This window comes from Bradysia coprophila, unplaced genomic scaffold (assembly GCF_014529535.1).
Source record: "Bradysia coprophila strain Holo2 unplaced genomic scaffold, BU_Bcop_v1 contig_324, whole genome shotgun sequence".
In the NCBI taxonomy this organism is placed as follows: domain Eukaryota; kingdom Metazoa; phylum Arthropoda; class Insecta; order Diptera; family Sciaridae; genus Bradysia; species Bradysia coprophila.
Window position 1 is genome coordinate 1,478,060 of NW_023503584.1, and position 22,986 is coordinate 1,501,045.

General features: G+C 33.4%; 1 protein-coding gene across 17 annotated transcripts in view; it reads right to left on the minus strand.

Moving 5' to 3' along the window:
* Positions 1–22,986, minus strand: part of LOC119079366 (potassium voltage-gated channel subfamily KQT member 4) — a 98,188-nt gene that overhangs the window by 21,983 nt on the left and 53,219 nt on the right. For 2 of the 17 annotated variants that reach the window (XR_005088158.1, XM_037187219.1), the window contains exons 9-12: positions 11,399–11,613; positions 8,271–8,603; positions 1,707–1,777; positions 1,181–1,308 (exon numbers count right to left, since the gene is read on the minus strand). Coding sequence is in view for 16 of the 17 variants with exons in the window: in XM_037187219.1 (XP_037043114.1) it covers positions 1,181–1,308; positions 1,707–1,777; positions 8,271–8,603; positions 11,399–11,613 (747 nt within the window). In the remaining variant the exon portion in view is untranslated. Of the gene's footprint in view, positions 1–1,180; positions 1,309–1,706; positions 1,778–8,270; positions 8,604–10,850; positions 10,938–11,398; positions 11,614–16,523; positions 16,572–22,986 lie in introns of all 17 variants that reach the window. The other 15 variants (XM_037187226.1, XM_037187224.1, XM_037187225.1 and 12 more) reach the window with 12 other exon arrangements.

Genomic DNA, 22,986 nt, shown 5'->3' on the forward strand with positions numbered 1-22,986 from the left:
TTGTTATAGAGGTTAGCAGAGTGAAGTTTATTTCAAACACCGGCCCGACAAGTTTTTTGAACCAGAAAATTAAAAGTCTGTGAGGCAATCATTTAGGTAGCCCAAGGACTTTTTTGGGAACTATTTTTTCTGTATTTTCCCTAAAAAGATTTTTTGTGAAAATTATGAAAAATATGGAAAATTTAAAAGCGTGATGGTGAAGAAAGCCTGATCATCGTAGCTATTTTTTACATATACTGACAGGGCTTAGGTTGGGATGGAGATTGTTTTAGGATTTTGAGAATTGTGAATCCAGACAATGCATAGCCTTAGTCCTGCCATTAAGAAATTCACAAATGATTGTCGACAGCGACTAAAGCTCGAAACAGGTGACCACGGTCGACCGCTGTCAAATTTAGCCTGACCTTGAAATTCAGAATTTCAGGTTCAGGTCAGGTTTAATGTAGCCTGATCAGGCTCCAGGTCAGGTTTGACGTAACGACTGAATTAAGATTTCAGGTCAAGCCAAAGCTTGTTACATCAGATTAAGGTCAAATCAGATTCAGGTTTTTTCAGGTAATTTCATGTTGATCTAATCTCTTCCGAACTTTAACAACGACGACAAAAAAAATCGTGAACGGTCTCTTATCTGGTCGCGGTCTTGTATACCAAAATTTATGTTAAAACTAACGAAGTAAAAGATTTTGTATCAAATACTATCGATTACTTTAAACAAAAGAAGTAGCAGATTTAATCGTAATTTGGAGATAATCAAACCTAAAATTCGTCGGGTCGATTTGAAATCGGGTCGGAACTGCACTTCTCTATGAAATGGTGAAACTGGAAAACTTTCGAAATTCCTGGTGTCAGAAGCAATCACAAAAAATATTTCTGATGTTGAAAGCAAGCTTTACATTGTTCCACACGATAAAACTTAAAACGAAAAATCTTATCTTACAAAATTATTTCAAACTAAAAGAAAACAAAAAAATTAATTGTTGTGTTAAAAACTCAGTCTTGATTTTAGTCGCACACATCAAAAGGTTTAAATAAAACAAAAACAAAAAAAAAATTCAATCAAAAAGAGTATAAAACTAAAAAAACATTTTTGTTTTTAGAAATTATTATGCTTGTTATAAATAATAAATGGTTTCTTTTAATACTTGTTTGTCTTGTATAACACATTCAATAGATCGAGTACCTAGTTTGAACATTTTTAACTCGGCCCAGTAGGTCAACGTGACCAGCCGCATATTGTTCCATCACATCTTTAACATCGTAGGGTTTTAAGGCCTCCTTAAATTTACGCCTTGCTACAAAATACTTCATCTGTTTGATAACACACAAAGAAAAAGAAATAAAATAAAATTGAGAAATAAAATAAATTTTGCAAATTTCATCGTTCAATTTTAAATTTAAGAGCACAAACAATGTTGTTTTTATATAATTAGTATCAGTATATAAAATATACAAAGGATAACAACACACGATGGGCGTTTTGAAAATTAATGATCGCTAGAATCGTCGGATGTTTTTAGTCAAAATGGATTTTTTTTTCTTCTTCGTCTTCGGATAAAATATGTATGAGTGTAATGAAAGTATAAATATTTTGGTTTGTATAAATTTTGAATCAAAACAAATGGTTGGTTTTGTTTGGTTTTCCAGGTTTTTTTTTTCTTCTTCTGTATCGAAAAACAAAGTGGGTACACAGTACATAAATGAATTACCTTTCTAATGAAACGAATGGCTGTTTTATGTTGATTGGTTAATTGAACACATCGTGGCTCGTCGTCTTCATCTAAAGCGAGATTATGGGTCAAAAAGAGAGAAAGAAAAAAATATTTATTTTAGAATTATATTTTGCACAATTAAATTTAAATATTTAAACTAAAAACTAGTTTTAAAAATAAAAAAAATTAAAAAAAAGATCAACTAAAATGCGGCTTAGGTGACTAAAATTAACATTAACATAATAACAAGCAAACGACTTCCACAAACGACATTCATTTTTAACTTCAACGTTTTGCAAAATTACAATTAACAATTTTACGACTTGGTAAAACGGACAATGAATTCACAATGCACTTGTCGCATTGTTTCCTCTTTTCTTTTTTTTGTGTTAAAACAAAAAGGATTAATTTCAGTTAAGCTCTCAGCTATTTACAATAGCAACAGCTGCAATTCAAAATTTTGCTTTCTACCATTTTAAGTTTACATAATTAGCAGAGAACCTAGTCAGCGATGTGTCATGGAATCTAAAGAGTTGCTAGAGTTGGGTTAATTGAAGTAACATTCAGGGCCAGTGAATTCTGGTAAAATTTGGTTGCAAACGATTGTCTCTCTCAGACATCCAAATCCTTATTATTCTTAAATAATCGACTCAAGAAAACATGTTCCTCAGGCAGTCATGACTGACAATGGAACCACAACTGACGTCAGTGAAATTTAAACTGGAAGTAGTATCAGCTGATTTTCAGCTGGTCCACTCAACCAAACACGTACACGCTGGTCCACACGTATAAACAGTTTTGTTCGTATGTGTGGATCAGCTGAAAACCAGATGGAGCAAATTCCTATCCAAATTTTGCTGACGCCCACTGTAGAGTAAAATTTGAAGATTTGACTGTTTCACGTTCAAGCTTTTCGGCTCAAAATTTTAATAGGAAAAAACTGAAGATCTGAGTAACAACTTTGCATTCGGATGTTGCAGTCAACTACGCGACCAACCCATTTCTCTTCCGAACCCAACTATATTTGTAAATTTCCCCGGTACTCTAGTCTCTTAACTATTTGTTAATCTACTTACGAATTGCGTTACTCAATTGAAAAACTAGCTGCAGCTCTGTGGCATTAAATTTTCTATGAAAATTTATTTGAATGTTAAATTTGAAATGATGAAAGAGTTGCCTAATTGACCGTGTGAAGTGCATCTACAAAGTGTACATTGAACGTATAACTGCAGTTGGTTGACTTTAGTATATTAAACCAAAGCTTGGAGTTCAGGCGGTGATGGCGGAAGGATAGATTCAAACATTTTTCATGTTCTCCAACAATTTGTTTGGTTGACGGAAATGTGGTGTGTTGTGTGTTGGATAACTCAAATTTATTTTCGTCATAATATTAAGCATTTTGAATGGGAGAACCATTTTTTATTTATTTATCTGACATCACTCAGCGTACCAGCAATAAAAATAGCGGCAATTGACATGTTAACGTTCTTACATTAACTTTATCTAACGGTCCCTTTAATTCATTTCCCTATAATCAACTCATCGCGTGGATTCGCACAGTAATTTAAATGGAGAGACCACACAAACATTATCCATTAAAACCTCATAAATTCGACATAATCGTAAATGATTTCTGACAAATTTTATCCAATTATACACTCGAGATTAGTGAAAGACAAACTATTTAATTATACCGTTCGCACAGCGTTATTATAACATCAAAATGGACAGTGAAGTGTCCAGATATAACTCGACAGACATTTGACACATGAATAAACATAGACAGATGGATGTTCCACATTGTGTATTCTGTATGCGATTTTGATGGCGTTTTGGTTTTTGGGAGATCAACTACTCGGTTATTATGGATGTGTATTGTATAGAGATATGTATCTCCGACCGAGATATAAATGTTAGGTTTCAGAGAGACAGAGAGAAGGAACATTTTTTTATGTTTATTCAGACAAATGAAAATTATTTGGCAATGTTTCAAGTCGTTCGCAATTATGAGTCGGTTAATAGTGTCTAAAGTGTTTACACATGTAATTGATTTGGTTTGTAGTTTATTTATTTATTCTTTTCGTTCGTTCGTTCGTTCGTTCTTTCCTTTTCTTTTATTATGTTCATGATTAGTGTTGTGGGAAGTGATTTGACAAAAAAATATTTCAATGTTAGATTTCATTAAGACTTTATCATAAATTTATTTTAGGATTTTTTTCGTCGTTCATTGTACGGAATATTGGTGGACACACAATAAGACACATAAAACCTTTATACTCTTAGCATATAGAAACAAGAGAAAATTTTCTTTCTACAGTGAGCATTTAGATCTGGCATGTGGTTGGAAACATTGCGAATTAGAAACTTGGAAAATGAGAGCTCATGATATGATCATGATATGATAGGATTCACCTCACTCAAATCTGTAATGGGAAGGGAGTACTATTGAGAAGAATTTATCAGTTAGAACTGGAAAAGCCTCGTTAGAACTCGCGTTAGAAACTTTTCTCCTTTCTTTTCAGACTCCATAAGTTCCACTCACATTAATTTTTTTAGTTCCTAAACTTATGACACCAGATTTACTTGGTAACGCGTAAATTGTACACAATATTCATCTGAATCTAGTACTTCGAGACATGAACAATTTATAGTAAAACATTTTCGGAAATTTTCTTACATTTTCCCGAATTTTCCGACATTAATCGATATTCTACCAAAAGGAAAATGTTTTCTCACCAGATCTAACTTCGAGGTCAAATCATCATAACTAGATTATATTTATGGGTAAAAGAGACACTCCTGAAAAGCCTTTACACTCTTTTCTGAAAATATGGCAGGGTAAGGAGTGGTGTTTCAAACGGAACATTGAGACACAGAAGATCAAAATTATTGTTTGAAAAATGATTTGAACTTAAAACTAGTGAAATAATAGTACATAACGCATCTGTTGGAAAATTTGGTTATCTACGAGTGGAAAGCTTGTTTATCGAGCAGAAATCGATTAAGATTAATATGTCGTTTGAAGAGTCATAGAGCAATTTCGATTCATAAAAGGAATGTTCGCAGCGCCATCTACGATACAGAAAAGCTACTTGGTAAACTTAGCACACAAATGGAAAGATTTCCAATTTTACGATCCACAATATGACTAAATTGATTTGAAGGATTTTTTTTTATCTAACTCAGTCCTGGTAAATCAAAATGACATGGTAAAAATTGAGAGATTTTGAAATTTCTTTGAAATTTCTTTGAAATTTCCATAGAAACCTCTGAGACCTTTAAACAAGTTCACGCCGTAACATAACATCGTTAGAGTTTCGCGTAGCCGGATTGGTGATATTTTTCTTGAATTCTGAATGGGTTAATATACATAAAATGTATGATACAATTATGTAAAATACGTTTTTCTTTGCGCATATCTGTCATAATATTGAGTACTTTATTTTCACATATAACACCAACCGAACGAGTTTGTGTTGTGTTACATTTTGCTGTGTAATTTTCATAATTCCTACAGGAGATAAATTACCATGAACAAAATTATTTATGCGGATGTCTACCATAAATATGTAAAATCAACATACAGAACCTACCCCCGAAAAAAAAAACGAACAAATGGTTGGGTGCGGAAATGTTTTTATATATAAATACAGAGAAGAATTACAATAAAAAAGTGGTCTAGCGCACTTGATTGTTGATGAATTGAATAGATACTACAGTGTGTGTGCATGAGTAATGGATTAATTACAAACAATTTTTTTGTTTTGTTCTGTTACCCCGAGCATACCGCATACACAAAACATATTGGTGAGTCATATAAATTAATTCAATTGAATCGGATTCGAATGTTTTATAATTCAGTCGGTGGTGTATGAGAACAAAGCTCATACCTATATGGATGGGTAAAATATTAAGTGCTTTTGAGTGGTGTGGTTGTTACAATATTCAACAATTTGACATTTATATGGAACGATTACATTACGAAACAGAACACAAATTTATCAAAACAAATTTTTTACATTTAACATTTATACCACATAAAAATCAATATAACAAAAAATATGAACAAATGAAAAGAGTTACAATTACATGAGATGGGCATCGGATACAATATATAATGGAGAGGACCACAAAATTTAATTCAAATTCAAATAAAACACCACAGTTTTATAAAACAAAAGAAAAAAATTAAATTGAAAAATTATGAAGCGATTGAAGTCCATCGATTACAGGTGTCTATTTCGAGTCGTACATCTGTATTTATATGGGGTGGGGTTGATTTCCAAAATGACACCAATCAAATTGACTATTAATTGAATGAACTTAATTGAATGAAACGAAATTTTTATTTACATTTTCCGGTAATAATTAACGTATGAGCGACATTCAATTGATTTTTAATTGGAAGGGAAAAAAGGATGGATAATTATGGAAATTTGATTAGTGAATTTAATGGGACAATGGTAATTCATTGAAAAGCCATTCTCGGTAATCGTTTCGCATGAAGATTTTCGGTCATTTCTTTTATCCTGCTACGACGCATGGGTTCAAGTAATTAAATAAAATCGTTAATTGACTGTACTATTCCTGAATGAAAAAAATCATTCCAGGAAAAGTACACAAAGGGCTTATTGAGCTAAAGAATCGTCGACAAATTTCTTTAAAGAAAAGTGAAAGTCGCGATTTTTATCGAATAGCTACTAAACATTTGGATTCTTTCACAGAAAAAAGTTTATTTCAAAAAAAATGTTAAATTGTTATCGAGATTGTGATAATGAATTGCTTTCGACGTGGTAGTTTCGTTTATTTTTCCATCAAAGGCGGTTTAAGAATGAGTGTTTCTCAAAGAGAGTGATCGAAAAGTTCTACATATTCAACAAAAAGCGCAACAGCTGTAAGCCTTTGCAGTATAATAAAATGTTGCCTTTAGTCCAGTGTTCGTTTCAATATTTCTTCTGACTCTAACTAATTATCAATTTTAGAATTTTAGAACGGTCAACTCTACTATTATCTCATTACAAGGGTCTAATCACCAGCTGGGAATCCTCTGCCTTCAAAAAACATTGGCAAAAAATCAATCACGCGCACCACGCAAAAAGCTGTATCAATCTCAATAAAAGAAATACAAAATATATCCTATCACTCAGTCGGAAGAATATCAGTAGAATCACGCTGCTCTCACAGGGCACTGCTTTTTAAATAAACACATGGTCACTCTGGGTCTTGCAAACGATCCTCACTGTCAGCAGTGTGGAGATATAGAATCAATGGAACATTTTCTATGTAAATGTCCAGCTTACGTCTCGGCCAGAGCAAAAACACTCGGCGCATATATTCTGCCGCATAATATTATCTGGAGCATACCGCCCCGTAGCATCCTGGACTTCCTCAATCGCACTTCTAGATTGTAGATAGTCCGTTGTGAGTAAGCACAACAGGCCCGCCAGAGGCTTAGGTGCAAGGATTTGCAATCCGACTCACTGAAACTAACTAACTAACTACTATTATCGGATCGGCTAGTCATCTGCTATCGACAACGACGAGAATAATAACAGACGAGCTTCATCAAGTGTCTTCTTATATGACAAAATATTGAAAAAATATTGAAGTAATAGATTTCGATATCGACACCAGAAGATAATTTGTCAAAAAAGTAACAGATTTACTGTTTCTGTTCCGATCGTTTGCTACAAGAAACTAAAAGAACTAAACTAAACTCAATTACGAGATAAATGAGAGGTCATCCCATATTCATTAATTATCACTGATGAACATATTGTCACTGAGTGTGTCCTGTGGCAAGTTGTCGGTTTTTGTTTTTCTTTTGAAATTCGATAAATTATCGAATCGCATCAGTTGTAATTCCTTCTATACTGTTTCTCAGAGAACAATGTCTCTATTGTAACCATGTTTCTTATCATTTCACTTCCTCACTTCCCATGTTCCGTAATTATCCAATAAATTCATTAATCAAAGCCCGAACGATGATAAAATTACGCAATTAGGTTGACGGTTGATTTCTTCTGAGACTGGAGTGAGTCACTTCAAATGACTAATTAAACATCAATTTATGGTGGCAGTCTCCGTGGCAGCTGCTTTTTTCTTGGTTGAAATTTATTCTGTGGAAAAGCCAGACAACAATTCCTTAAAAGGTAATAGTGGGATGTGGGGGGAGCATAGAGAAGCCAGACAGCATTTACAGCATTTTCTTTAAAGATAATAATTATTAGGGACGTGAAGGTGGACGTGTTGCCTACGCATCGACTAAATTTCTAAATTTAAAGCCTACGGTACACTTACTATAATATCGCGTTCGCTAATTTACAAAAGCCCATATTGCAGACTACAACTCTGTCATAAACACCTTCCAACTAGACATATACAATCAATTTTCATAAAAATTTCGGAAATAAAAATGGAAATCAAATTAAACGGTGGAATATTTTGATTAAAACTACAAGACAAAAACTTGATTGTAAAAACAAAAAACCAAATGAAACAGAAAAAAATTAACTTTTTTTTTGTATTTTTATAAAAATGAAAAGATAATTTTGTACGCACTGCAGAAACTATTTCGATGATTTTTAAAATAATCAGAATTATTTTGCGACAGTGCCATGTATTCTTTCTGCTGATTGATTTGTGTTTGCTGATAGAATAGTTCTTTTTGCAGCAGGCCACATAACATAACGGGCAATGCGGTAGCTTCCCCAATTTTAATTAAAGCTAAATTGTTATGTGCACTTCCGGATTGCGGTTGTGGCTGTTGAAGTTGTTTATTTGACTGATTTTCTGATGCTTCACTGCCATAGATGTGATTGTTGAGATCGGTTGCTGCCGACGCATAATTGTTCGGTATATCATTTACACTTTGTGTACTAAATTCGAAGCCATCTAATTGTAGGTTGTTAAGTATTTGGTCAGTAAAATTTTGGTTTTTTTTTGGTTTTCTTAAGATTTTTTTGGTTTAAATGGAAAGTGGGGATATATTGTCTAAGATCTAGATAATCTAATAAATTGTTTGTCATTAAAATGCTACTGTCTAGAGCTAAATATACATTTTTCATCTGTCTAAATTAAAGTCGTTTGTTCTTATCGCCGAGAGAAAGACACTAACAATGAAAATAGAAAATGAAAATAGTCGAAAAGAATAAAAAAATGAATTGAATTGGATCATGCAAGTTTCACGTAACGAATATATATATATATATATAGTTTGAACAAAAAAACCAGCTCCAAAAATATCGATAAAAAATTTGTCATGCGTTCATTTAAGTTAACGACATTTCGGTTTTAAAATCCAGACATTAATAATAAAACGATGAAAATGCGGACAATAAACAGAGTTATTTTAACTGCCACTCTATCAATGAGAATTTTTTTAATTTTTATTTTTCAATTTCAATTTGTTTTTAAATATTTAGTAAACAAAAAATTAGGTTGCGAACAATAAAATGCGGTTTATAGGAGGAGGAGACACCATAGTTTATTTTTATACTCATTTTATAGTCATGCATTTTGAAATAAATTAGGTTTTTCATCAAATCGAACGTTTATGGCTGTTTATTGCCATCGTGTGTGCATTCACGCGATTTTTTTCCGGTAAAAATAAAAAGCTGAAGTTTCGGTCAGAATTTCTTCAACGATCTGTTCAGATTGAAATAAATTTGTCAATTCTGCTTCTAATCACCTGCTATCGACAGAAACGACAAAAATAAGCAATGATTAAAATGCGATCTCATATAGCAAAATGAATGTTTAAACGATTGAAGTAATAGATTTTTAAGATATTTTTGAAATACTAGAATCGAATTGGAGTTGAAATATAAATCTGTGTAGATCCACGGGTGAGATAGACTTTCAGGGCGGATGCTCTACCATTGAGCTGCCGACATGGCTTATTTTTAGGAATTTTAATTCTGAAAAAATCCAAAAAGTTCCGGAAAATTAAAAAAAAATCAGAATTTTTTCCGAATTTTTCAAAAATAAAATTCCCAAAAATAAGCCATGGCTACTTCCAGTCAATTTTCAGCTGTTTTTCAGCTGATCCACACATACAATCAAAACGGTTTATACTTGTTTTTACGGTTGAAGCTGCTACACGCAAGGGCATGATAGTGGTAAAACCGTATAAAGACGTATAAACGGTGCTGATTGTTTGTATGGATCAGCTGAAAAACAGCTGAAGCTAATTTATGCTGAAAATTGACTGCCTTCGACTGTAAACACTTTCATTTTAAATTCAGAATTCTTCGCGAAATATGGTGTTTCTACTTATAGATTTTTCGTCAGAGATCAAGTAATACTTTAAACATACGAAGTAATAGATTTAATGAGTATATTGCGTTACGCGTCTACTGGAGTAAGGTGTGACAGTTTGACTTTCTATAGAAGAACACCAAGTTGCTGGGCCTGCACTTTATCGCAGAATGAGGTATCGTTTTTCGTCATAGATTTGTTTGAGCAATTCTGACAATTTGTCACGGTCAAACAGCATTCAGACATATCAATACGACTGTTTATGATGTAAAATAAGTACTAGTTATTGGCCACATACTGTCTGCATAGAATATCGTAATTCCATATATCACAGCTCAGTGTAAACCATTTGTAAAATGCACATGAAGTACGAGACAGAGTTAACATTGTGCTGACTAAAGTGTCTCTGATCGCCCATTATATTAGCACTTTATCGAAAGCTCAATGTTAATGTTACAGTCTCATTTTATCCAGTCCTATTCGATGTTACGGTCAGTTGTAAAAAGTAATTGTTTAATCGTATAGTCATTGAAGATACTTGTTTTCATGAAATGGTTTACCATTCACAGAGTGGATATTGCATGAAGTGACGGTAGGGCTATGTCGTCTACAGCTTTTTAATACACCAAAAACAGTGTTCATCGTTACAGCGTACATATAACGGTCCAACATGTTCGTTGAATTTCATTTAAATGTTTTATGTTGACTGCGAAATTGAATTTCCATTCAACATTTTGAATATTGAAAAACCGAATTTATTTCAAAGAACACTTTTAAATTTCTATTAAACAGAAAGGAAAATAAAATTTAAAAAAAAAACGAAAAAAAGAAACTGAAATTGCGTTTATGTAATACAATTTTGAACAGAAAACGTTTCCATACCGTCAGAATTTTTTTTAGAGAGCGCTGTTTCTGCTACAGAATCCTCACTTAAACTAGCATTCATTGGTCTTCCGTTATTTGCTACTTCTGAAATTTCATTTTTTTTATATTCTTTTAATGTGAAAAACGTTTTCCTCATATTTTTCATCGAATCGTAATGTTTTATAAAGATAAAATAATAGTGAAGTGTAGTACAGCACGGAAATAAATTGCATGACATGATCTGTTTGATCAGTGAGAAAGGAAAAAGAAACATTTTTTAGTGGTATTACTATCCGAATGTGTAGCAGATAAACAACACAATGTTTTGGGAATAGCAGTTTGGAGTATGAAATGAAAATTAAATTTCCCCGATCTATTTAGTAATTGAACAAAAGTATCTGCAACCTTGAAGACAATTTCGCAATTATCGAAGAAAGGTATCAAAATTTCACCAGAAAAACAAAATTTTAGAAGAGTCTGGAAAAGTCAGAAGCTATCCGAGATAGTTACGAAAAGAAATTTGAAAAAAAATAGAAGAAAAAATAAACGAAAACGAAAAGACTCACCCAAATTCTCTGCCGATGTGTTCATGTCATTTATTCGATGCACTCGTCCTCGAGCCGATCCAGCCGGTGGTTTCGGATTGCCGGGCGAATGCAGTGATTGGCTCTTGTGCCGTCGTATTGTTGGTAATCGGGCCACGAACGATGCGTTGTGTTTGAAACTAGAAGATGCCCGCCTGGTGAGTGATTTTATGACATGGTTTGAGTAGTTAATGATTCTTTTGTTTTTATTCGATTTTGGATTATTGAAATGATTTAATTTTGTGTTTGATATTGTTTTTTATGGATACAATAAAGAGGTAAACAAAAAGAAAGATAAAAATGAATTAATAAATCAAATTAAACATCAAAAAAAAACGACAGAAATAAAAAAGAAAATACAATGCGTGGATGGGTGGGCAATATATTTAAACAATAAATTGTTAAATCAGGTCAATATCTGCGATGGATGGGGGTTACGAATATGAAAGAAAAGTCGGAAAAACAAAACATAAAAAATTATATGGTTAAATCACAATAACAACTGAAAGAACTGAAACATGACGACAAAAGGGAATAGTAATTCGTATAACGAGTTTAATATGAAGGTACTTTATCACACAAGATTGCATTTCAGAGGCGAAGAATACTCATTGTGCGATGAAATACCATCATATTAAACGTTTTGCATGTGAGTATTATGCAATTCAAGGAAGAAAAAGAATCTTCACTGTGCGTGCACCTTTTCGTTGTCGTATGAGGGTGAAGTAACGTAAGTCGATTATGTTTCTTACAGTTAATCTCATCCGAATTTGAATTAAAGTTTGCCTCAACTGTTTCACCAGCTGGTCCACTGTCCTCGCACACTGCTTATGCATGCTTACACAATGTTACCTCTTTCACATCGCGTTAGTGTGACGATAAAAGCGATATAAAGCTGTATACGCAATATTTTTGGATTGGACCAGCTGGTACAAAAATTTTATTCCTAAAATGGACAATGGGTTAATCAGCTGTGATCGCAATGCATGTCTTACCGACATTAGTATTTAGATTGGAATTTAGGGAGGTTATCCAAAATGTGAAAGTAGAAACCTAGCTCCTTATACCCCCAAAACCTTCACTCCTCCTTCTGTCACTGGATTTTTCCAGTTGTTAAGGCGCCTTCCATCCTGGGATGGTAAATCCTCATCATGGAGGTGCAAAACCCAAGGTCGGTGCTAAAACTCATTAAAGAAGAGTGGAAGTGGCAAATTTCTTTCTTTTCCAAAAAAAACTCCTAGTAGCCATCTTGGATGCTATATGTTACTTTTCGCAATTCCGGTCCATAATCATCACCTTTCCATGCATCAGGGCCTACTTTTTGGAAACTAATTTCTTGAATTTCTCGAAATTTCTCGAATTTTCTGGAATTTCTTAAAATTTCTCGAATTTGAGAAATTCGAGAAACTTCAAGAAACTCGAGAAATTAGTTTCTTGAATTTTCTTGAATTTCTCGAAGTTTCTCGAACTTCTTGAATTTTCTGGAATTTCTTGAAATTTCTCTAATTCGAGAAAATCAAGAAACTTTGAGAAATTCAAGATATTCAAGATATAAGTTTCTTGAATTTCTCAAAGTTTCTTGATTTTCTCGATTTTCTCTAAAAGATTCTAAAAAGTAGGCCCTGCCATGCATCCATTTAATGTCGTTTTGAAGGTATTTATTTCACTGTATTCACGGCATCGCCTCGGGTCGACAATCGACATCTAGTGCGAAAAAATACCTTCTTACCTACCTTGGTAGATAAATAACTAGAACTTGAGTTCGACTTGAAAGAAAGTGTGTGAGAAAGAGACTCTATATTCTTTAGCAGCGGTGGTATCTTATAGATCGAATACTTGTATTTAATGATTACACAGCTCATGACCAACATCACAACAATGTTAGTGTGATTCCAGTGGACCGGAATACAGGATTAATTAGTAAGAAAATATTGACTGAATAAATATGTTCAGTTCAATCGATAAACTGGACTCTAGTCATGGAAACGTTATTTCTGCAATCACCAATTCCTCTTTATACGACATCGAAAGGAAGATAACAAATGGAGAACTTTCTCTTGTCGTTGAATTGCATAAAAGAGCTTATCATCGAGCTCCACCGATTCTGGGACAAATAAAAAAAAAAAAATATTTCTGTTTGTTCATGTAAATTTTTGGAATAAAATAATTTTTTGTTGTTAAAAGTAAGGTGTTCGCTATAATAACAATACTGTCGACAGCAACTAAAATTCTCTACAAAAATACAGCATCTCTAGTTATCTAGTCATACAAAATTGGCATAAACAATATTTCACGTAATTGACTAATTTAAAGCGCTTTCTACAAACTAGAAATTAAAATTTGCTAATAAAATTTCTTGCTATTTTAAATATTTAAAATAGAATGTAACAATGAGTGTCTTGTGATGGTATGTAGTTAAAAAAAAGTAATTATGTTCGTAAAGAGAGTGTAGGTCTAATTAATTACAAATCTTTGAAAAGTATGCACAATCGACGTGTTCACACGAACGCAACGGTTAAGATACTTAAACGATTTTATCGTACACGCTAGTATTTTTCGTACATCAAACGGAAACTTTTTTTCAGGATAATAAAAATGGAACGTTAATTCTCTCACCATTATTAAGGCGTTGATGAGGCAAGTTATTAAAGGCAAGGGCTTATAAGAACCATTTTCGTGTACACGATATAAAGTAGTGAGCCTTGTCGAGTGTAGACACGAATTAATGTTTGTCTTACTATCCGCGAGCATTAATCTACTATTAGACGAACAGATCTGAGTCAAACGAATAAATATAGCCAAGAAATGTCCATCGAGGGTAATCCCAACATTTTTTTTTTACTTCTTCTTTTCATCTCACCCAAATCACTGCTTCACCGTGAAAACTTTATAATGAAGTTTAGAGAAAATTACTAAAACAAAAACATTTGTTGCGAACCATAAAGAATTGATGTGCTTTTCTGTATAATAAAATCGGGTCCATAAATTAAAACAATTTCCAACGTAATCATCGTTGTTGTTATTTCAAAGAGTAAAATACTTTGTCTGTTCGAGTAGTCGGCTTCGAAATTCCTCGAATTTTTTTTTGGAAAACATAAAAACACACGAAAAAAAAATCTAATATTCTCGTCTCTGAACTGAAAAATAAAATTGTTTCAAAAATCGTAAAATAACTTTTTCTCTCAATTCTCGATACTAAGTGAAAAAAAGTACTTAAATGTCTCGTATGGAAGTAGGTGTATGAATGCATAAAGTTTCAGCGTTCACATATTTGAATCGGTACAACCAATATACTGATGTTATTATGCAGGTAAAGTTGTGTAAAATCGTCATACTTTACTGGAAAATAGATTCTTGAGACACTGCTTAAGTATAATGGTGGAATAATAATTTTTTTCTTTCGTTGAAAAGGTATTTCGATTCGACGTTCGGATAAAAAAGGGTTTTGAACCGACAATCTACTTGAATAGGAAATTATAATAATTTTCCAATTTGTCGGTATAACAACGTTGAGAAGGCTTTTCACAACTTGAAAAGTAAACAGACGTAGGGAGTTCCTGAAATGCAGCCAAGAGAATGAGTAATGTTCCCAACATTGGTCGGTTTGAAAGTGAAAATATTGTTTAGATTGCCTTAGCAATGCTGAAACGGGAGATGTAGACTGGTGAAAACCAATTGCAACGACATGTCGAAAATTACTGAAGAACAAAATGAAATCAGATAACTTGGTGTGAAAAGGAGACCCATACGATACATTTTCGCATGTTACCTTGAGATTTGTTTTAAAAGTTCTCTAGCATTTCTTATGACGGTAAAAGATCATTTGGTAAACTCCGCTCAACCTACAAGCTTATGATCAACACATGTGTTCATCCAGAAAAATTAGAAGCCTTTTGCTATTTTACAACTTCAACCCGAATTCACTTATGTTCTTTAGACTTTAAAGTACTAGATTTGTCATTAGTGTTGTGTACGATTTTCATTGAAATCTAGTACTTCTAGACAAATAATTTTTACCGATATGTGCAACCATTTTCCAGCTATTCAACTACTTAACCGGTTCTTTTCATCTTTGAACTAAAAGTAACGGATAAAGATTTGAAAATATTCGGATTTGACATTTTAGGCATTAATATACGAATTCCTGATGTCTATCAAGAGTTAAAGAAAGGAAAAACTAATGAGACCACTACCCCGCGCCCGTCTAAGAATTCAAGACGACGACCCCATCATCACGTACATCAAAAACATTCCGTTTAATAGGCAACAAATATGCTTAGCACGACTTAAAGCTAAAACATAATCTCATGGAAGTTAGCAAAATTATCCCTCTCACTCTCTCAACAGTCAATTAAAACAACAAGTTATGAAAGCTAATCATCGCTAAATTGATGAAATCTTTCATAAATAAAAACTTATCGAAAACAAAATCAATTTCCGATGTTATAATATTGTGCCACACAGATCCCACAGATACGGTTTTCTATTACACTCATTTCGTTATTTTCCCTGACGATCAGTTACGCAGTGTTGAATTATTGATTCGATGTTATGATTAAATTGCTATTTATTGTTTATAGATCCGCTATAGATACGATTAATTAATGCTATTATCATCGTCGGATATCTAATCTATATATTTAGAAAACAGAAAAATTAAGATGTTACAACAGCATCCGACGTCACGACGACAAATAAAATGAAAATGTGATGAATTTATGAACTAATGAACTGAAAATGTGTTCATTGTAAACAGGCGAAATAAATTTTTGTTGAAATTCTAACAGTGCGTTGCCAAACTTTTCGGTTTTTTTTTATTATTTAGCGCTAACTTAGTGCATAAAATCGATTATTTTTCAATATAACCTGAAAAGCTTGGATGAGAATCACTATTGATAAACAAACGCATCCTACAAAAAACTAAAATTTGCCGCTAAAATTCGATAATTTGTCTAAATTTCACTACATCAAAATGATTAATCCAAAAAAGCTTTGCATTAAGCTCAATCTAAAGAGTAACTTCAACAGATGTTAAATTCGTTAAACAAATTAAATTTTCTTTCTATTCGATGATGGTAAATTGCGTTTAACTTGGGGAGACACTTACATTGCACTTGAAGTTGATGGCATTTCTTTTGGTGTTTCCAATTTTGAGCTGTGGCGTTAGCATTCAATCATAACACGTGCGTAATAAGAATTTATTTTTCAAATAATTTCGTTTTTGGATAATTATGGTTCATTAGCAAAGTTTACAGTAAAATAAATCAAATTGGCCAAAAAAATTGATTTGATTTTCAAAATGAACGAAAAAAAATTGATTATACGAAAATCATTCCAATTTATGTCTACTTAAAGATGCTTTTGCAAGTGGAAAAACATTATCCGGAATTTGTATTGGTGATATTTGATTATAATAAAAAAGGTCATTAAAAAGAAACGTTCTTGTGCTAATTAAGTTTATTTAGTTTTATCTCTATATCCAAAACAGCATTCGCTTCCAAATTGATCTAAATAAATTGCTCTACGAAACTACTAATTTTTGTCGACTCATTCATACATTCAATGGTTTACAGAAAATACAATCAATTATAATGGGCATATGATGGGGCATCAGCAGTGATCGCATTCTTTATTATAGAGTACATATTTTTTAGATAAAAGGAAGTCCAGGTCCAGTATTATGTTTGTTTTTATTTTTATGAAAAGCTCACTATGATAGAGAAGTACATCTAAAATAATCACCATGTCCGTAGAAGTATTATGTTTCAGACAATGTTTGATTTTCCGTTGCGTGATATTATTGTGTTGTATGTTGTGTCTTTGTCATTTAATTTATTTCCTAATCAGTGAATTACTCCGCAATTTGAATGAAATAGTAAACTTTCAGTTGAGTCATTGAAATGAGAGAACAAAATCGATTTGGTTACTCAATCGGTGGAACAAGACGAACAAGACTACAGTAGGAAAACTTAATTAGCCACCTTTACAGTCTTTAATAAACCCAGACAAGCCTTTGATCAAGTTTTTTATGTTTCTATTTGTTACAGACAAGGTTCTAGTTATTACACATCCGAGGTAGTGCGAGCTGATATGTTTCGATTTTTGTTTTTAATTTGAATAAGTTTTATATTAAGGCGACCAGAATTATCGCCCAGGGAATTATCGCCCAGACAGATTTTTTCAAAAATTAATTGGTATTATCACCCGGGGAATTATCACCCAGGAATTATCACCCAGCTCGATGGGAATTATCACCCGGGGGATTTTCGCCCAGGAATTATCACCCAGACTAACTGGGAATTATCACCCAGGGAATTATCGCCCAGGAATTATCACCCAGACTAACTGTGAACTTTCACCCAGGGAATTATCGCCCAGGAATTATCACCCAGCTATCTGGTAATTATTCCCCAGCTGAGGAATTACAGCCCAGTAAATTAAGAATTATCACCCAGCTTTTTGAAATTGAGGAATTATCGCCCAGTGAATTTGGAATTATCACCCAGCTATTTGAAATTGGAGAATTATCATCCAGTGAACTTGGAATTATCACCCAGCTAACTGAAATTGAGGAATTATCGCCCAGTGACCTTGGAATTATCACACAGCTAACTGAAATTGAGGAATTATCGCCCAGAGAACTTGAAATTATTACCAAGCTTCCTGAAATTGACGAATTATCGCCCAGAGAACTTGGAATTATCACCCAGCTAATTGAAATTGAGGAATTATCGCCCAAAGAACTTGGAATTATCACCCAGCTAACTGAAATTGAGGAATTATCGCCCAGAGAACTTGGAATTATCACCCAGCTAACTGAAATTGAGAAATTATCGCCCAGAGAACTTGGAATTATCACCCAGCTAACTGAAATTGACGAATTATCGCCCAGTGAACTTGGAATTATCACCCAGCTAACTGAAATTGAGGAATTATCGCCCAGTGAACTTGGAATTATCACCCAGCTAACTGAAATTGGCATCCACAATTTATCTAGCAAATTGTGCATCATCGTAAATGAATGCACATTTAGTCAAACTTATTGTGCATCAACTGAGAGGCATTTACAATTAGTCTAGCAAATTGTACATCATCTTAAATGGATGCACATTTAGTCTGGCTAATTGTGCATCAACTTAGAGGCATCTACAATTTGTCTAACCAATTGTGCATCATCTCAAGTGGATGCACATTTAGTCTAACTAATTGTGCATCAACTGATAGGCATCTACAAATAGTCTAGCAAATTGTGCATCATCTCAAGTGGATGCACATTTAGTCTAACTATGATTTGCTAGACTACTTATAGATGCCTCTAAGTTGATGCACAATTAGTTTGACTAAAAGTGCATCGATTTAAGATCGATTAGGTCCAATGAGATTAACATAAGACGGTCCACAATTGATTGGATCAAACGTAAATTCGCAATAAAGTTTACACACTGAGCAAATTAATAGGAGTAATAGGAGTAAAAGATGTGTATATCGAAAATGTGATCAATCTTTTAACATAATTGAAAAGTTACTGCTGACTCAGTAATACTTTAAACACAAATTTCTGGGCGATAATTCCTCAATTTCAGTTAGCTGGGTGATAATTCCAAGTTCTCTGGGCGATAATTCCTCAATTTCAGTTAGCTGGGTGATAATTCCAAGTTCTCTGGGCGATAATTCCTCAATTTTAAATAGCTGGGTGATAATTCCAAATTTACTCGGCGATAATTCCTCAATTTCAAAAAGCTGGGTGATAATTCTAAATTTACTGGGCTGTAATTCCTCAGCTTTGAATAGCTGGGGAATAATTACCATATAGCTGGGTGATAATTCCTGGGCGATAATTCCCTGGGTGAAAGTTCCCAGTTAGTCTGGGTGATAATTCCTGGGTGATAATTCCCTGGGTGATAATTCCCATCGAGCTGGGTGATAATACCTGGGCGAAAATTCCCCGGGTGATAATTACCATCGAGCTGGGTGATAATTCCTGGGTGATAATTCCCCGGGTGATAATACCAATTAATTTTTGAAAAAATCTGTCTGGGCGATAATTCCCTGGGCGATAATTCCCTGGGCGATAATACCCGTCACCGTCACGCTCCTTACGAAATTGATATCACAAGTTCAAATGCGATACTCACTCGGAGACATTCTAGCTACATAATACGGGCCCTGATTTGTTCACCAAATCGTCAATGTGTCGGTCACAACACAGAAACTGTCAAGTACGTGTTGGTTTATTTCAGATAGAGATAAAACTTTGCAGCTTTGAATAAAATAAATTTTCCAAACTTAAATTATTTATTTCAATGGCATGCACATTGTAACATCCAGCAGGTGTTGAGAAAATTCACTGGAATATTTCTCACAAATTTTCGGAACGAATGACAATCTGAAATTATCTTTGTACCACATTTTGAACAGTTTGTCTTGCCAGAACAGTACGAATACTACGAACGAATTGTACGTACCGTTTGCAACGAATATTTTATTACATTGAGCAATAAATTTCATTTTTGTTTTTCGTCGATTTCGACGTGCAGACATTATTTTTTAGCAGTCAACAAACTGTTTGACCACTTTCTTTAAATTATGTACCAACAACATTTTTATGGCTGGTATGTGTAGTATATATCGTGCATGTGTATACACAGATATCAAGACTCAACAAGGACAAAGAGTATAAAGTGATTCTCGTAAGACAGTCTCAAAAATAAGATGGTAAAACAGTATAGTCAAGTTAAAACAACAAATCGAACTAAATGGCTCCCTTCGTTGTGGAGTGTTTTCACTTTCGTTACACACAATAAATTTGGCGATGAAAATCTTTTTTATATTTTCACAAGAGAATTTCCATTGGATATTTTATGGTCATGATTTTCGTTTAAGATAATTTTAATTTATTGGCAATAAATTAATTTCTACTCGAAGCACACCACAGATCGAAAGTGAAAGCTTGTCCACACTTTCACTCGATGGTCTTTGGTTCAAAAGTTGCGTTTCAATCTGTTGACTCGTCTAAGATTTGTGGTTGCAGTAATTGAAGTCCGAGTCGTTATTGGTTCTCCAATCAAGAATCTGTATCTAAAACATTCGTTGATTGGGAATAGATACGTAATTCTATCGATCTAACGCCAAAAGAGATAAAACTTCAACAAAACGATGACATCTCGAACTTCTGATTAGCACGATAATTCTTTTGGGGTGGCAGCGTTACATACAAAATTAAATTGGCGCCGCACCACTCTACTCATTCCCATTGAATCAATATCAAAATTTGAAATAAAATGGAACTTTCGTTGTTTTCGTCTTCATCGGTTTTTTTTGCTATTCGTTTTTCAACAATTTTACTTAAGAACAAACAAACCGATAGCTGTCTCTATACCCTATTCCAGTTATGTGGCTACTGGCTACCCGTCATACAGTTTTCAATTCTTATACATTTTGTCACATGTTGTGCTCCAAACCACTTTCGAACAAAAACGGAAATGTATTGTAAAACTTTATAATCTCCATCTAACCTATTCCCATTCGCCAGTTTTAGTTTTCTGGAGTTGTTTTCCATTCCGTTCTTGTAACTTGGTTTCATTTCTCTCTTTTTGCGGTGCGGACTTTTCATTATTATAACTGGTTGGACTGTAATTTATTCACTTGTTATTTACAATGTCATTTACATGATAGCTGTGTGTACAGCGGCTACTAAAGTAAATTAGATATTCTATGTTATGGCTACGTTCTATCGTTTGCCGTTTTTACAATGCGCAAAAAAAAACTGAGGTATATCTGGGACTGATGTTTAAGGTAAATACAGCAAAGCAATTCAATTCTCCTTCGAAAATTGGTACAAATAGATTCGAACGTTTCTGATCTGATAATTTTTTAACGAAAGCTCGTCAGAAAATGGTACCTTGAACCAGTACTTACTCGGTTTAAAAAAAACTATAAAAATCTATTACTTCATATATTTTCCACGCAATCTTTTACTTCATTTAATTAAACTTGTGTTTGCTATAAGACCCCAAGTCAGAAATCATCGCATATTTTGGTCTTTATTGTCCCTAACAGATGAGTTACTATTTATGCAAAATATTGGTAATCATTCGCTTCCATCGCTATAAGAAAATCTAATAAATTTTATCAATAAGCTTGAAAATCCGACTATAATTCCGAACAGTTTCCAACCCTTCACCGTCTTTCAAACCACCTTAATGTACATTGTTCTATGCGCGTCAGACATTTAGATTCACTTTCGTAAAGTACGCCAGCACACACATAATTTACCTATCATCCCAAAATTAGATTCGCCGCTAAAAAGTCTATAATGTGTGCAGTATTAAACGTGAATTTATTATCCTGGTAACCTCATTCGAAATTTTCTTAACGCAAACTGTTCGAGTTACCTTTAAATACGAGTGGTAATAAAAGGCATTAAGATACCCATCTAATACCAATTTATACCCAGCGAAATTATGCTTATTGCTGAAGAACATGACATTTAAGGCCAATTAGGCCTGATTAAGTCAAACCTTTTTCTTCTACATAGAGCCCACAACTCGTATTAATGTATCAAATACACATAAATTCTTGACAAACTCTACAGCCAAATTAATTCGATTCGATGTCCATCAGCTCAAAATTTACACTAACTGACTATCTCACCGTCAATCTCTGGTGCGTACAGCCTATAGTTAGCCCGTGATGAAATTTTTGTTGGATATGTACAATAAAATGTGATGAATGAATAATGGAGCTAAAATTACTGTTACCGTTTAACACGACAAATATAATCGTGATTTTATTTAAAGGAAAACAAAAATGTAATTATTCATTGAATGAATACCCTATATAACCGAATCATGTTCTTGGTGTTCGGTTAACCATACAAAATGGTTTTTATTTTTTTGTAATAGCCCTACTACTAAATGGGACGTTCATACCATTATGAACGATTGTGTTTTGTTGAAATAGTGTAATACGATGGACGAAAGGCCGGTAATTTCGGTTGCGTGCCTGTACACTTATAAATATAACGATCATGTTCCCTCTGATTTTGATGGGCAGCGTTTATGGTCAAAGTTTAAGATGGACTGTTAATAATAATCGCGCGTATTGAAAAGCGTGTTCCGTTCTTGTACGTATGTAATAAACGAGAGTATAATAAATTGGATGAATTTGTTACAACTGATGATTGGACTGATTAACTTCTAAATTTTATTGTTTTTATTTTCTGTTGTTTTTTTACGATGGAATAAATTAAAGTGAAATTACTGTAATAAAATCCATTTTATGGTTCGACATTAATTCCACCAAAACACCAAAATTTATCGATTTTAGTATTAATAATAACATAAACATCGAGTGTGCAATAAACGTATGAGGCGATTCAATTATGCAAATTGAAATGTCGGCGTAATTAAATGCAATTTAATTAAAAAGACATTTAAGATATACACACTCTCATTCCGAAAATCGATTATCATGTGTAACGATTCGACTTCAATTAACTGTAATGGCATTGCATTTAGCAACGGGATACCTAAAAAATATTATTACGAAAATAAATGCACACACCGATT